Source organism: Stegodyphus dumicola, chromosome 11 (genome assembly GCF_044657685.1).
Source record: "Stegodyphus dumicola isolate Sdum_Otavi_A_Nest chromosome 11, ASM4465768v1".
Taxonomy (NCBI): domain Eukaryota; kingdom Metazoa; phylum Arthropoda; class Arachnida; order Araneae; family Eresidae; genus Stegodyphus; species Stegodyphus dumicola.
The window spans coordinates 118,481,090-118,495,527 of NC_140778.1; the positions used below are offsets into that span (position 1 = coordinate 118,481,090).

Consider the following 14,438-nt stretch of genomic DNA (forward strand, 5'->3'; position numbering starts at 1 on the left):
AAGATATATGGAGCAAATAACACCATATTTGATGACCTCTGCTAATTTTTTATACCAAAATGGAACTGTGTGAAAGTATCTCACATACAGTATTTTTAAGTATAAAAGTATCTTACAAGTGAATGCACTTCTTACAAATACTGGAATGATGAATCATTTTCAGTTGATTTGAAACATTCTTATTGAGTTTCAAACACTGGTGTTAAATGTTCATCTAAAGTGTCTTTTCCTCACTAGAGGGAGCCAGGAGTTTCATTTGTGAGAAATTAAAACCTTGTGTTTTTTTTTTTTTTTTTTTTTTTTTATAAACAGTAGAAAGTTCGGTTTTCGAATCCGTGTGATGGACGGATAAATTGTTTCGTACAGCCATAAGAGAAAAAGAGAGGCTGTACAAGAAAATGTATATAAATATTAATTTTTCCTTTTGAATGTTTTATGTAAATAAAATGTGATGTCAAGAAATTCAATTGTGGTTTTTCTGTAAAGAAGATTGCCAGCTGAAACATCATGTCAGATTCAACAATTTATCAGAACAGGTAAATGGATTTTCTTCTTGTTTTTTTAAATCAGTTATATAAATAGAACCTGCATATGTCAGTAGATTCTGACAACATCGATCAACAGTAGTTGATTAATTACGTAATATAATAACTAATTTATTGCAAAGGACTAACTTAACCACAGATGATATTACAGTACTTTTATTTTTCTTAGACACTGGAAGAACACGAGCAAGACTTAGGTGTGAACTCAGAAATAAGAAAAAGGATTGCAGAAATTTACATGAAAATTTTTGCTGAAACAGAAATTTCCCCGAAGGTTGACTGTCGACAAGTTGTAATGAAGCAGAGTTAGATGCAATGATTTATGAATTTTGATGTAAGGAATCAAAATTTCTAAATCATTTCTGTTTAGATCAAATCATCTCCTAAATCCCTAAGCCATCTCTGTTCCTAAATCATCTGTAGATCTCTAATGAACATCAAACTGGCAGCCACGATAGATTAAATAGTCATTTATGTTTGGGTAAAAATTTTTTTGTAAAAACAAATTGGTACCCTACTCTTGCCTTTTCAAGTACATTTATGTTTTTGATCACTTTGCGGTAAAAATAGAAGCAGCAGCATATCTTGCAGAAAGCGCCTTGTGTTCAGGATGAAATTTTAATTCAAGATGAGTTACTTTCGGATTTCAATGGATTTGATTGGATAATCCACTATAAACCATATGACACAGTTAATCATGCTTTACAATTATTATTAGCTGCTGTAATTAGTAAGGCTTAAAATGATGCAATGCACAAAAAGGTATTGCTATTTTTAGAATAGAGAGAGAAAATAACCAAATTAAACTTTAAAGGATCAATGGTAATTTAAATTAAATTTATATTTACACATCTTTTGTCTTTCTTACGCATGTAAATATTTAATTATAATGTAAATTTTGTTTAAGGTTATCAATGGATTACACTATGATTTAGTTTCGATTAAAAGTCAAAGCAGAAATAAAGAATTACTATGTACATATTATTTCGATTAAAGAGCAGAATTCCATAAAATAGCAAAATTAGGGTTCTTATTTTCACAAATTACGTAGAAAAGTGTCATGTCGTAAGGTTTCATTTTTGGAAATACAAAGGAAAACAATAAACAAGTTGAAAAAATGTTGAAAGGCATCATCTGCAAAGTTTATTTAATATTAGCGCACAAAAAATGAAAGTTTTGCTCAGTTATAAAATACTTTCAGACATATCATGAGAATGTGACAAGCATCACTGAATGAAATCAAATATTCCTCTCCTTTCTAATGCATCTGATGAGAGTTGTGTTTATTTCCTAGAGTTAGAAAGAAACGCAATTAGTATACATGAGAATTTATATAAACACTCTATAGTTATATAATAATAAATATGTATAATTTTAATGCAGGAAGGCATTTATTTCATAACTCCTACATAATAAAATGGGAATTAATAATTAAATATAAAAATGTCATTTATATAAAAGAAAATAAATAGGGCCAAGTAAATATTAATGTGCAAATCTTGTAACCAACAATTTTCATGTCTATAAAATTATTTGAATTTAGAAGCTAAAATTAAAATTCAAGATTCGAAACAATTTCAAGTTATAAATTGCTAGATTAACTAAACATGCTACTTGTCATTGACGTAATTTGTTTCAGTAAATGTGCTATAATATAAAAATTTGTTTCAGTAAATGTGCTATAATATAATATAAAAATATTACCATAACTTCAAGTGGATTTTATAATTATGTTTATTGTAAATGTCGGAAATTGGGAGTTTCAAAACCAATTTATAAAAATATGAAGGAAAATCTTTAAGTTTCCAATACTAGAGCATCCAAAGAAAAAAAAATACTGCTAAACTAAAAAAAAAAAAAAAAAATAATAAATAAATAAATAAAAATGATAATAATAATAAAAAAAAATCACATTCTTGCCTCATTGTATTGTTCTTGGTGTATATAAAAGCACACATTTTATCCTCCTGGTCTTAAAAGAATTAGTATAATTAATTTATTATTAAGAAAATTTGGCTATTAATTTAGAAAAAGTCGCGGTAGCGGAAAAGTTAAATTAAGAAATAATTATATTAGTTTTATACACTGGTTATCATTAATTAAGGAAAAATCACACAATCGTGATTATTCAAAAAGTTGCATGAAGAATTTAAAGAAACTGGCCCTCAATACACAACACATAGTAAGGTATAAAATAACATGAAAAGAAATTAACAGACAATTATGGTGTTATAGAAATTAACAGACACTTATGGTGTTATAGAAATTAACAGACAATTATGGTGCTATAGAAATTTACAGACAATTATGGTGTTATAGAAATTAACACATGTAAGAAATGAACAAATCGGATGCGTCAATTAGTATAGGGAAATTACCTTCACTATGGAGTATGAGCTCCTCTAGAAGCAATACGACACGATGAATGATACTGTCAATTATGCGATCTATTAGTTCAGTAGGAAATGACAGCCATTGCTCTTGAAAACGTGATAAAGAAGAGAAAGAAAGCGAAAGAGGAGGATTGAGAGTAGCTATATCTTCCCGGTGCCAGTCATGCACGAAGTAATCATGTCCGGTGATGGAGACAACCATTCTATGCGCTGAACTGTTTGCTTTTTAATTATCATCCACGATGCGAGACCTACGAGATCTAACTGTGTCGTGTTTTAGCATGAAATCATTAATAAGAAATAAGGCCGCACATGAGCATCAAGGATGTTATCTGTATAGACCTGCAAATTCGCAGTTCCATATGGAAAGGCATGGAGGTTTCTGTGTCCACCAAAAGAGATACTAATCCAAATGCTGACACTGCCTCCTCCGTATGTATCTCTTTCACCGTTGTTTGATGGATGATAACGGGTTCCACATTCTCTCCAAATCAAGCAACGCGTACTATTACTTTGGAGGTTAAACCTAAACTCCTCCGTAAAAGAGAACAGCCCTCCATTAATGGAGCCACCCAAATCGAATGTTGCTGGACACGTCGACATGTTGACGTGTCCAACTCAAACGTTCCTCTATGACGTGAGCAGCACATAAAGGGCTGGTCGCCTCACGTGCAGACCTTCTTCGTAAAACCTTCTACTCGCTGTTGACTTTGTCACCAACATTCTGGTGGCTGCTGCAGGGGAGAGGATCTGACATGAGGAGGAGTTGCGGTTTTGTTCCTTCACACACATAAAAACAAATATTGGTGATCATCGTAGTCTTTGCCCATCCTTGGCTGAACCTCTTTGATGCTGAAACTGTAGCATCATCCATGGTCATCAAAATTAGCAAACCACTGCTGGTGTGAGGAATATATTGTTTTCTGTGTTAACTGGAATTTAAGACAAGTTTTTTTCGTTTATCACGTTTAACCGGGTAATTTCAGTACATTGATACTAATATATATTTTTTAAATGAATTTTTATTTCCGTTATAAATGATTATATATTGTCTTATGCTTAATATATTGTTTTCTGTGCTAATTTGAATTTAATACAAATTTATTTTTGTATATCACGTGTTTAACCGGTTAGTTTTACATCTACATGCTTATTATCTGTGAATTTTTACTACCCATATGCTAATATATTGTTTTGTCTGCTATCTTGAATTTACATACACTAAAATTCACGTTAACAAAATATCACGTTTACGGTTCGGCTCATCATCAATGAACCGCGAGCTTGGCGAGTAAAAATGCAACGGCGCCAACGGGTTCTTTCCCGAAGCGCCAACGGGTTCTCTGCGGATGAAAACCCCATGATATTTTTATCGACGATCATATTGCCATCAAATCGAATGCTTTCACTTGAAAATCAATGTCTTTTACATTTAATGTTTTACTTGAAGCACTTGTATTTAGTTCTGAATGTACAGGGAAACTATTACCATGTGTAGCCACAGTTTCACTAGTTGCAACATGGTTTGGAGAAGAAATTGCAAATCCATTATTTAATTCATTACAAACTGTCGATTTATCATTTGTAATGAATTAGTTTCCATGAAATCGCCGCTTTCTTGAACGCTTTCCGGAAGCACGTTTGGAAGCATTATCAGCCATTGTACCGAGGAGTGCACAGTTCGATAATAACAGTAGTAAAAATGATCATAAGTGTTGGAAATAACAAGTAGAATGATATAAATTACTATCAAAATATAATCACGCATAAGCAAAATAGAATCATAAAATAGAACGCAACGACGGTTACGAATGTAAACAAACTACCAAAGAGTTGAGAGTGCTACTCCATAAAGAGATTATCAAAAAATAAATCATTAGGCTTGCCACATAACACTTCGAGTAGAAATTCCTGACGCTTCTTGGTCGGACCTTTAAACCTTGTTTACATTAGTCAGCTGATACATTTCCCTTCATAACTCGTGAAATTGTGCGAATATTCGCTCCGGGTTTTTTTTAAACTGCCCAGAAAGAGCCAGGCTATGAAATATATTTTTTTCAAAAAATCGAAAGTTTTGATGGTTTAAGGGAGTTATGACCCCTTAAATTAATTTTACTTAAAATTCATAGATGATTCATTGAAAGCGTAACATGAGTCCATAATATGGAAGGCACCTCTTGCTTAACATGAACTACAGAAACCGCAGAAATATATACTTACTTACTTCTTGCATAACATGAACGTAAAAAGGCAGATTCCGAAAAGGATCGAAACCAATATAGCTCCAAGAAGTACAGAAATAACGATATTCTCTTTCTTGCCTTCTGCAATGGAAAATATAGTACAGTTAGTCCACTACACACAAAATTAAAGACTTAATCTGGCAAAAGATTGTTTAAATAAAGTGCACACATATTTATAATTGCGGGAAAGATTTAAAATAATTATACCAAATAAGCCGCTCAACCTATACCAAATTTCATTTTGCCGAATCATAAAGGTGTTCAAAGTTAAGGTTATTTTGACAGTTCACAGATTATCACCACAGTTAAGGAATCTGTTTCTGGACTAAGTTGATATTATGCGACATAAATGTGCTCGAAATTATGAGAGCAGAAATCTCTAAAACTAGATCTTGTAAGGTCGAATATAGAACGAGTCTGAATGGAAATATGGTGTACCCTAATACTTAAAACCATCTCAGAGAAATTACATAATATTGGAAATAAGGCACTTTAGCAGTTCCTGTGAGAATCGGTCTCACACCTGCAGCAGTACTGCTTTTAGGTCCTGAACAGTTTTGAAAGGAGCAAGGGAAGTTACAGTTGCACTCCCAAGAGTATCGTAAGTATACACTAGGAGGTTTAGGTCTGGAAATGTAGCTGGCAAATTCATTCGGATGCTATCTTTATGTGCCAAACAAATCGCCCACCAGATTAACCCAATGTGAACGAGAGTTGTCGTCCACAAAAATGAACTGAAGTTCTATTACAAGTCTAACTGGAAAAATGGTGCCCGCTTAATACTTTACACCTTCTGACAGAAATAACATAATATTGCAGAAAAGACACTTTGTCAGTTCCTGTGAGAATCGGTCTCACACCTGCAGAATGCTAGCTGCTTTCAGGCTGCGAACTGTTTTTAAGGGGCAAAGGGAGATAAAGTTGTTATGTTATATATATGTTAAGTATATACTAAGAGGTTATAAGTATATACTAGTATATACTAAGTAATATACATAATAAATAGTATATACTAGTATATATAGTAATAATAATATATAGTAAGTATATACTAAGAGGTGGAAATGTAGCTGGCAAATTCATTCGGATGCTATCTTCATGCGTCAAAAAAAAAAAAAAAAAAAAAAAAATCACCCAACAGGTTAACCCTATGTAAACGAGAGTTGTTGTCCATAAAAATGAACTGAAGTTCTATTTCACTCATGAAATGGCAGATAACAGCGTAGAAGTACCGTGTAAGTTTTAGTAGACTTTTCACACGCTCTCAGTGTACTCATTTTACTGATACAACAGGAATCTACCAGATACTGTGGATACAGCCGATTGTGAGATAGTGGCACACGTATTTCGGGCAATATGTGTGACACTATCTCACAATCAGCTGTATCCAGCGTATCAGATATACAAGTAAAAAGATCCAGGAAGTAGAAAAATAGCAAGACAGTAACTTTATAATACTGCGCAAGAAAACTTCATATGTGATTTAATTCGAAGACCTGAGTGGCCGTAGCATCAATGCATCACTTGCGCTTTCTGTGTGTTCTGTTATATTCAGCTTTGATGCAAGCTTTGATTGAGATGAAACTTCGATTAAAATTATGTATGTTTTTACTGCAGATTCTGACTGAGATGTTGTAAAGAATACTTTCAGTAATAATATTTGTACCATTAGTCTAAAGATCTGAAAAGGATAATCATCACTTTTTTTATTCAGATGTGATTTCAATTAACTTCCTGAAAACATCCCTAACAATTCTCTATGAGATGTATATATTATATATATATATGTGCTGTTATAGCATACTTTATTTGTTGCGTTTTTTTATGATAAATAGCCAATTGTCCAAACAAATCATAGAAAAGTACATAATACTTAAATGTCACAAACTATATATACATTTTTCATTTGTTTAGTAATTAAATAAAATTTATTCTTTACGTAGAAAATAAAGATTGTAATAAACTATTGATGTTCTTAAAATGTCAGTATTTGCAATTTCAGTTTATATTAATATTAAGCTACTCTATTGCATATTTTATATTTTTGTTAGAACTATTAATCTAACAACGCACTTACAAAAATTATTTACGGTATATAATTGTTTTCTATTAAATCTACTAAATTACAGATTTTGCTCAGTTTAATTGAAACATATAGAATTCATACATAAATAATCCGTTTCAAGTACATACCTTCGCACTTTCCATTATTGTAAGTGTATCCATCTAAACATACACATCTCTTATGTCCATCGTTGTTGAAAAAACAGAACGAATGAGATCCACAGGAACACTCTGAAAACAAAGAATTAGAATAAATACGGTTATAAATTCAATAAATGTGTCTTCTTTCAAGTTTCAACAATATTTCATTTACTGCCTACTTATATCTCTATTGAAACGTTTTATGCGAAATGGCTTTTGAAAATAAACGTTTCTTCAAGAGCAATATCAATGTATCAATATCCATGCGTATTTCAGTACTATAGGGCCATTTAAATAATTAAAATCTATAATGTGAAATACTTTCCCTGATGACAACAATAGTGTTTTTAAAGTGATATTACTGATCGGAAGAAGATTAAACCACGGAAAGATGGCTCTAATGGCATAAAAATGCAGTGTATCAAGCATAAGCGATACTACATTATCAATGAAAACAATTTGTTTTCATTGTATAACGGTAGTCTTAAAAAACAAGAGAGACTACCATTATGCAAACAAGAGTACAACAAGAAGAGTACATCCAAATGAAAGACACTGAAACGAGGAAGCATTCCTTTCTGAATCCGACAGACGTAAGCAGCATATGTTACTATAGGACACACGACAAATCCTTCATAATTGATTTAAATTAAATTAAAATCATTATTATATCAAATTCGTCGTGTTTCATTTATTAGCACAGTTGTGCTGCTCTTTATATATATTCCAATAATTATAAAAGTATTTTCGAACTCTGACACTAAATTTAAGTTCATATTGATATAAAAAGCTAAAAAAAGTACATGCAAAAAATTAAAATAATTGTAAAAACAAAAAATTTAAAAAATTTTATAGACACAAAAAATAAAAAAAAATCAAATGACACTAAAACATATTAAAATATTGCATGTTCTTTAGAGAATCAGGAAGGTAAACATTTAACCCTGAAAATACATAAAATTAAACATTTTTAATATATATATATAAAATCCTCCGTTATAGTTAAGATTCTTTCTCTAATTTATATACAATTTTAATTCACATCAAAATTTTAATAAATTTTGTAATAATGAATAATGAATGAATTTTGAACAATGAACAAAATACTACAAGATATGTAATATTTTGTTCAAAAATTATATTATTTTTATTATAATTATATTGTTTTATATTTACAAAAGATTAAAGGCTTTTTATTCAGACCAAACTACGAATAGAATATCATCACATCTTACAGATAAATCTAAAATACCAGATAAATTATAGTCTCATTCGTCATAATCTTTTACACCTACAGTTATTTCTAAATATTCATTATTGTATTTTGAAAGCACTTGAACTTATTTTGAACAGATGAAGAGTCCTCAGATTCACTAAAATATATCGGAGAATATAAAAAAGCACGTACAAATTTTGAAATTCAACTTCCGTTTCAGAGAAATAGAATTGAAAATATGATATATACTAACGAAAAGAATAATTTTGAAGGAGTGTTAAAGATTTAAAACTGATGTTAAGTCATTATAAATTGAAAATAAAGCAAAGATTATGTCTGAAGTCTTTAAAATGGAAGAAAAGAAATAAAAATTTACTAAAGTCATTTCCGAGTCTCAATAAACTTCTTGATATGGTATAACATCTACTTCAAATGATGTTTTAAACTTATATATTTCCTTTCAATATGTTGAAAGAGAAAACAATGCAACACAAAATAATATGATATCTGATAATTTAGATATCCTGATTATTATTTAATGGTTAATGAGAAAGAATATCATAATACAAATTATAAAAGGATTTTACTAAAAAATATAACAACAATAGATTATACACATCTTTCTTGAAAGAAGGATTGAATTCTATTAATTATGGAACATAATGCATAATAGATCTCTTAAAATTTAAAAATTTCTATTCTACTTTTATTATGATCACTCTAACCATGAAAATTATAACTACATTATGGCTACTGTAATCAAATTTAATTGGTTATTAAATAAGTCGTTAATTAAAGTCATTAATTAATTCTCAAAAAGAATATAGATTTGACTTTATTTTATTAGAGTAAAAGAAATGCATTTTAAATACAGCAACCGGAAAAGTTAGTATGATAGAAATTGTAAAATTATCAACATAATGAATGGCCACTTGTTACCACCCTTTGATGATGAAATGAAAGAAGACCTATAGGTTCTCCTGGTACTGGACCTATAGATTGGCCTAGTACTGGTTTGAAATCAATGAATGATGGAAATTATGATATCCAGAATCAAATTTTAAAATATTGTTTAATTCCTATAGATAATCTTAACGCTACTTATAAATAATTTGCTTAGAAAATAAATATTTTTAATTAAAAAATTATTAGATGAATAAAATAGGAAATCAGGTTGCAGGGTTAAAATAGGAAATCATAGTTTGAAAAATTTTGCTCAATAAAATGCAAGACATTTACATCCACAGAAGGAACAATTAAAGAAAACTTTTTTGATAATCGAATAAATGAATTATACTGGAATTTTAAAAAGAAATTAGGAGATAAATATTTAAATATTAAATATGTTGTAGATGCAAAAAGGGAAATAATAGAAATGTAACAAATCGTAAAAAGACCAATTTTTTTCACCAAAATATGTTCATGATTTCGTACCCTTAATTCGAATATGTTTTAATATGTATGTAATTCTAAAATATGTTTATGAGTAATTTAAATTCTACTATGAATACTGAATCTAATAAATCGAGTACTATTCATATTTTCAAAATAAACGAATAATTTTAATAGATGAATCTATTTAAATCATATTTTTCTTTTGAAAATTTCATTTTAGATTCTGTTGAAGTTCGTATAAAAACTAACAGAAACAAATATGAATTTGATGCAAGTGTAAATAAAAACATCATTAGATCCTTAGAAACAGATTTTGTGCAATCGAAAATTTATTTTCCCCCTGTAATCAGTGCAGTTGCCATGGCAAGTAAACTTAAACGCGAACAATTTTTTACCTTTTTTTGTAAGACACGGATTTTTACTTCATTGTTGTAATACAATAATTATGGAAGATACAATAATTGAGGAAATATCAACAATTTAAAAGTTTTATAAGTGCGGCTTAAAATTGCTTTTTTAATAGTTTTAACTGTACTTGGCGTTTCATGTTTTTCTATATCTTTCAACGTTTAATGAAAATATTTTGAATATTTATGTATTTTTGGCTTGCGGCGAAGTAGAACTGAATTAATTAGTAGTGCATGCGCATTACGTAAGCGGCGCTGGAATCGTCTGTGGTAAACTGTTTTTTTTTATTTGTTCCAATTATTTCATACATCTTTTTACATTTATTATAGTATTTGAATAGAACTTGTGGTAATTCTTCAAGATGATATAAATTTTGCGTACTGCGAGTTATAAAATGTAACGCTGTTAAGTGAACCTAGCGCCGAAGTGTCGCTATGGAAAATAAATACAGTGAAATGTAAAGAATGCAGTTTTTCTATTGAAGTTTATGCGCGATTGACAAAGTAGATTTAATTCAAAAGTCGTTAACTGTTAATTTAATATATTTAAATGGTTGCAGGAAAATTGCGTTTAATTTAATATTCCGTACAAATAAGCGTTTAATTTAATATTCCGTAATAATACCGTACAAAGAAGTCATGTGGTGTACACATCAGATATTTTTCAAGTGAAAGCTGACATTAATTTTTTAAATATCGATTATACAACCTGCAGTAAGAAAAGAAAATTTCTGGTTTATTCTGATAGAATTCATTCCAGCAAATCCGTTTTATTAAAATAAATTACCCTGGAAATCACTTTTGACTGTGTTTCCGAATATTTGTGTAATGAAAATTAACATCTCAAATTTAAGAATTATTCTTTGTTTAAATATTTTGTTTTTATAAGTGAAACATTTTGCAGCAATAAGCTCTAATTTAAAGACAGAAATTTCCACGTCATACAACCTGTAATATCATGCCATTATGCAAAAAATAACTTTCAAATATAAATTTTTTCTGTAACTGAAAATGAGATTTCACTGACGCAAATTATAAGTCTATAGCTTCATCGGAAAATGTGTTGCATAGTTTCATGAAAAACAGTCAACAGGTCATTTTATAAAAATATCTTGATTTTCTAACTATCGCAGATTTTATGTCTCAGTATAATCATATAAAAGGTAAGCATTTTTTTAAGTTGAGCACTTAAATTATCGTGCATCAGTTAATTAGTAAATGGGATGAAAAAATATTTCTACCTTTGCATAATCCTTCAAATTCGGCAAAACCATCTCGACACTCGCATATCTTTTTTCCATTAATGGCCAAAGAGCATTCGCCATTTGGACCACAGCTGCAACCTGTGACTGGGAAAACAAAACGTATAAAAGAAAAGAAAATGCATATATCAGCTTTCATAACAATGTTTGTAGGTGAAAAAATATTATTTTTATGTTTACATCACTACAAAAGGTGAAATAAATACAGTGTTAGCCAAAATTGTCGACACGTTTGGAAATTTTTATGTTTTTGAACTTTGTATGCTTATAGAAAACATCACGTTTCACAAAATGCAAACTTGTATATATAATTTAAAGAGAATTTATTACTGAATGCAATACAAACACAAATTTCAATTATTTGCAATACAAAAAATGTTAAACGATAATAGTTATCGATATATATTAGATAGTGATGATTGCAGTGAATTATCAGTACTGAGTAGGCTACCCTTTATTTTTGATTACAGCTTCACATCGACGTTTAATTGAGCTGTCAAGAGTTTTAAGCTCTTCTTTCGTTATTACATGATGCCAGGAAACAATTATAGCCTCAATTAGTTCCCTTTTATTTGATGGGCGCCTCATTCGGACAAGTGTTTTCAAACGGTGCCGCAAATTTTTGATAGGATTGAGGTCAGGACTGTTTCCTGGCCATGACAACAATTTAATGCTCTTTGTACGAAACCACTGTTTCGATATTTTAGCCGTGTAGCAAGGAGCAGAATCCTGCTGAAAAATTAACAAAGCATTGTTGGGAAAGAGATCTCTGATGGAAAGTAGAAGTTTTGGTTCTAGAATAGTGTCAATGTATTTTCTGGCATTCAGTGTCCCATCGATGACATGAAGGCGACCAATACCATCTGCTGACATGCATGACCAAATCATAACACTAACTGGGTTCTTCACAGTTGCTTGAATGCAGTCAGGATGTAGCTCTTCTTCTATTTCACGTCTTACATATTTTCGCCCATCACTACCGAATAACAATATCTTAGTTTCATCACTCCATATAACTTGTGACCACTAACAATCTGTCCAATTTAATGTGTTCCTTTGCCCACTGTAGTCTTTTTTTTCGTTGCTGAAAATTAAGATAAGGCTTTTTTCGTGGAATTCTACCTCTCAGTCCAACATCTGTTAATCTTCTCCTGATTGTTCTTGAACTGACAGAAATACCAGCATCATTCAGATCAATTCTGATGGCCGCTGATGAGATTTTTCTATCTTGGAGACACAGTCGTTTTATTCTTCTGTCATCAATAGATGTGGGGCACCTTTTTCGGCCTTTTCCTTCATTGTTTTCTATAGAATTTCTCTTCTGATATCGTAAATAAAACTTTCGGACTCCAGATGTAGTCACTGAACCACCCACCTGTCTTGCAATTTCGGCATAGGAAGACCACTTTCTCGTAACACAATAATATTACATCTCTTTCTAGGTGTCCAATCTACTCTTTTATTTGATGTCATTGCTTCTTGAGTAAATATTAAACATTTTTACAAAACTTCCTACTTGTAATTTCAGTGTATAAGAAACAGGTCCTCCTTCTACAGAACAAAGCAAAATAATGAATTGTTTCAAGTGTAAACATGATGTCAGCTTCTACTGGCATTTACTAACATTTGAGTGGTTCTCAGAACAAGAACAGTGATTGGCCAGGAAAGCTAGACATTACAAACCACTTCATAACTGTGTTTTTTATTTATATTAAAGTACATATAACATTTTTTTTGTATTACAAATAATTGAATTTTGTGTTTTGTATTGAATTCAGTAATAAATTCGCTTCAAAATGATATTTACAAGTTTGCATTTTGCGAAACGTAACATTTTCTATAAGAATACAAAGTTCAAAAACATAAAAATTTCCAGAAGTGTTCACAATTTTTACCATCACTATATAAGAATTAAATTGTCAATTTTTAGAAAATAAATTAAAAAAACAGCAATGCACACCAAGTACATTTAGTGTTCTGCCTAAAGAATATATCGAATTTTAACATTGACCCGACTATCTATTTTCATAGCAGGAAATGTGAGAAGTCAATTTTGCCATCAATCAGATACGAATTCTGGATCTTGCAATCATAACTAGAATTGCTAATTTCTAACCCTTAAAGGTAGATGTAGTGATACGCCATAATTCTTTAGAAAAGTATTAAGACGGGTAGGCATCCCAAATGCTTACTCCAGTTTTTGTATTGGCATTTCACTTTTACTTTAATTAACAGAACAGAGCATCAAGATGAAATGGGTGTGTTATTATTTTTACGTTACACAGCTGTCTGTTGCTGTATTTATTTACTTTGGGTCTTAATTCCTTTTTTAGTTCAAAGGGACTTTGTTCCTGAAAAAATATTGTTTCCGGTTTGCGATTTTGCGTTGAATCACTATAAATTCCGTTTCGCTTTTCAAACTGTTTCCACCAAATGTCAGAGTCCTGCATTATATTTGAAGAAATCAAATTATGAAAAATCTGCATAAACGTATGTATATTTATCGCATCGCGATAAAACAACGGTACATAGAGCCATCGAATTTTGAATGACGTAATCCTCCTACGAATATGGGTATGTGGAAGATCAAATTTGAAATTTGGAATTTGTTTTATTACCGATTTCATATTTTTAAACTTCATCACTCCATATAACTTATGACCACTAACAATCTGTCCAATTTAATGTGTTCCTTTGCCCACTGTAGTCTTTTTTTTTCGTTGCTGAAAATTAAGATAAGGCTTTTTTCGTGGAATTCTACCTCTCAGTCCA

The 14,438-nt window shown here is 30.5% G+C and overlaps 1 protein-coding gene across 4 annotated transcripts in view; it reads right to left on the reverse strand.

The window, feature by feature from the left end:
- Positions 1–1,654: 1,654 nt before the first annotated feature.
- LOC118196344 (uncharacterized) overlaps positions 1,655–14,438 on the reverse strand; it is a 114,482-nt gene continuing 101,698 nt past the window's right edge. For 2 of the 4 annotated variants that reach the window (XM_085827142.1, XM_085827145.1), the window contains 4 exons: positions 11,646–11,753; positions 7,375–7,476; positions 5,163–5,262; positions 1,655–1,835 (listed from right to left, as the gene is read on the reverse strand). In XM_085827142.1, the coding sequence (XP_085683268.1) occupies positions 1,829–1,835; positions 5,163–5,262; positions 7,375–7,476; positions 11,646–11,753 (317 nt within the window). In that variant the 3' untranslated portion in view covers positions 1,655–1,828. Of the gene's footprint in view, positions 1,836–5,158; positions 5,263–7,374; positions 7,477–11,645; positions 11,754–14,438 lie in introns of all 4 variants that reach the window. The other 2 variants (XM_085827144.1, XM_085827143.1) reach the window with 2 other exon arrangements.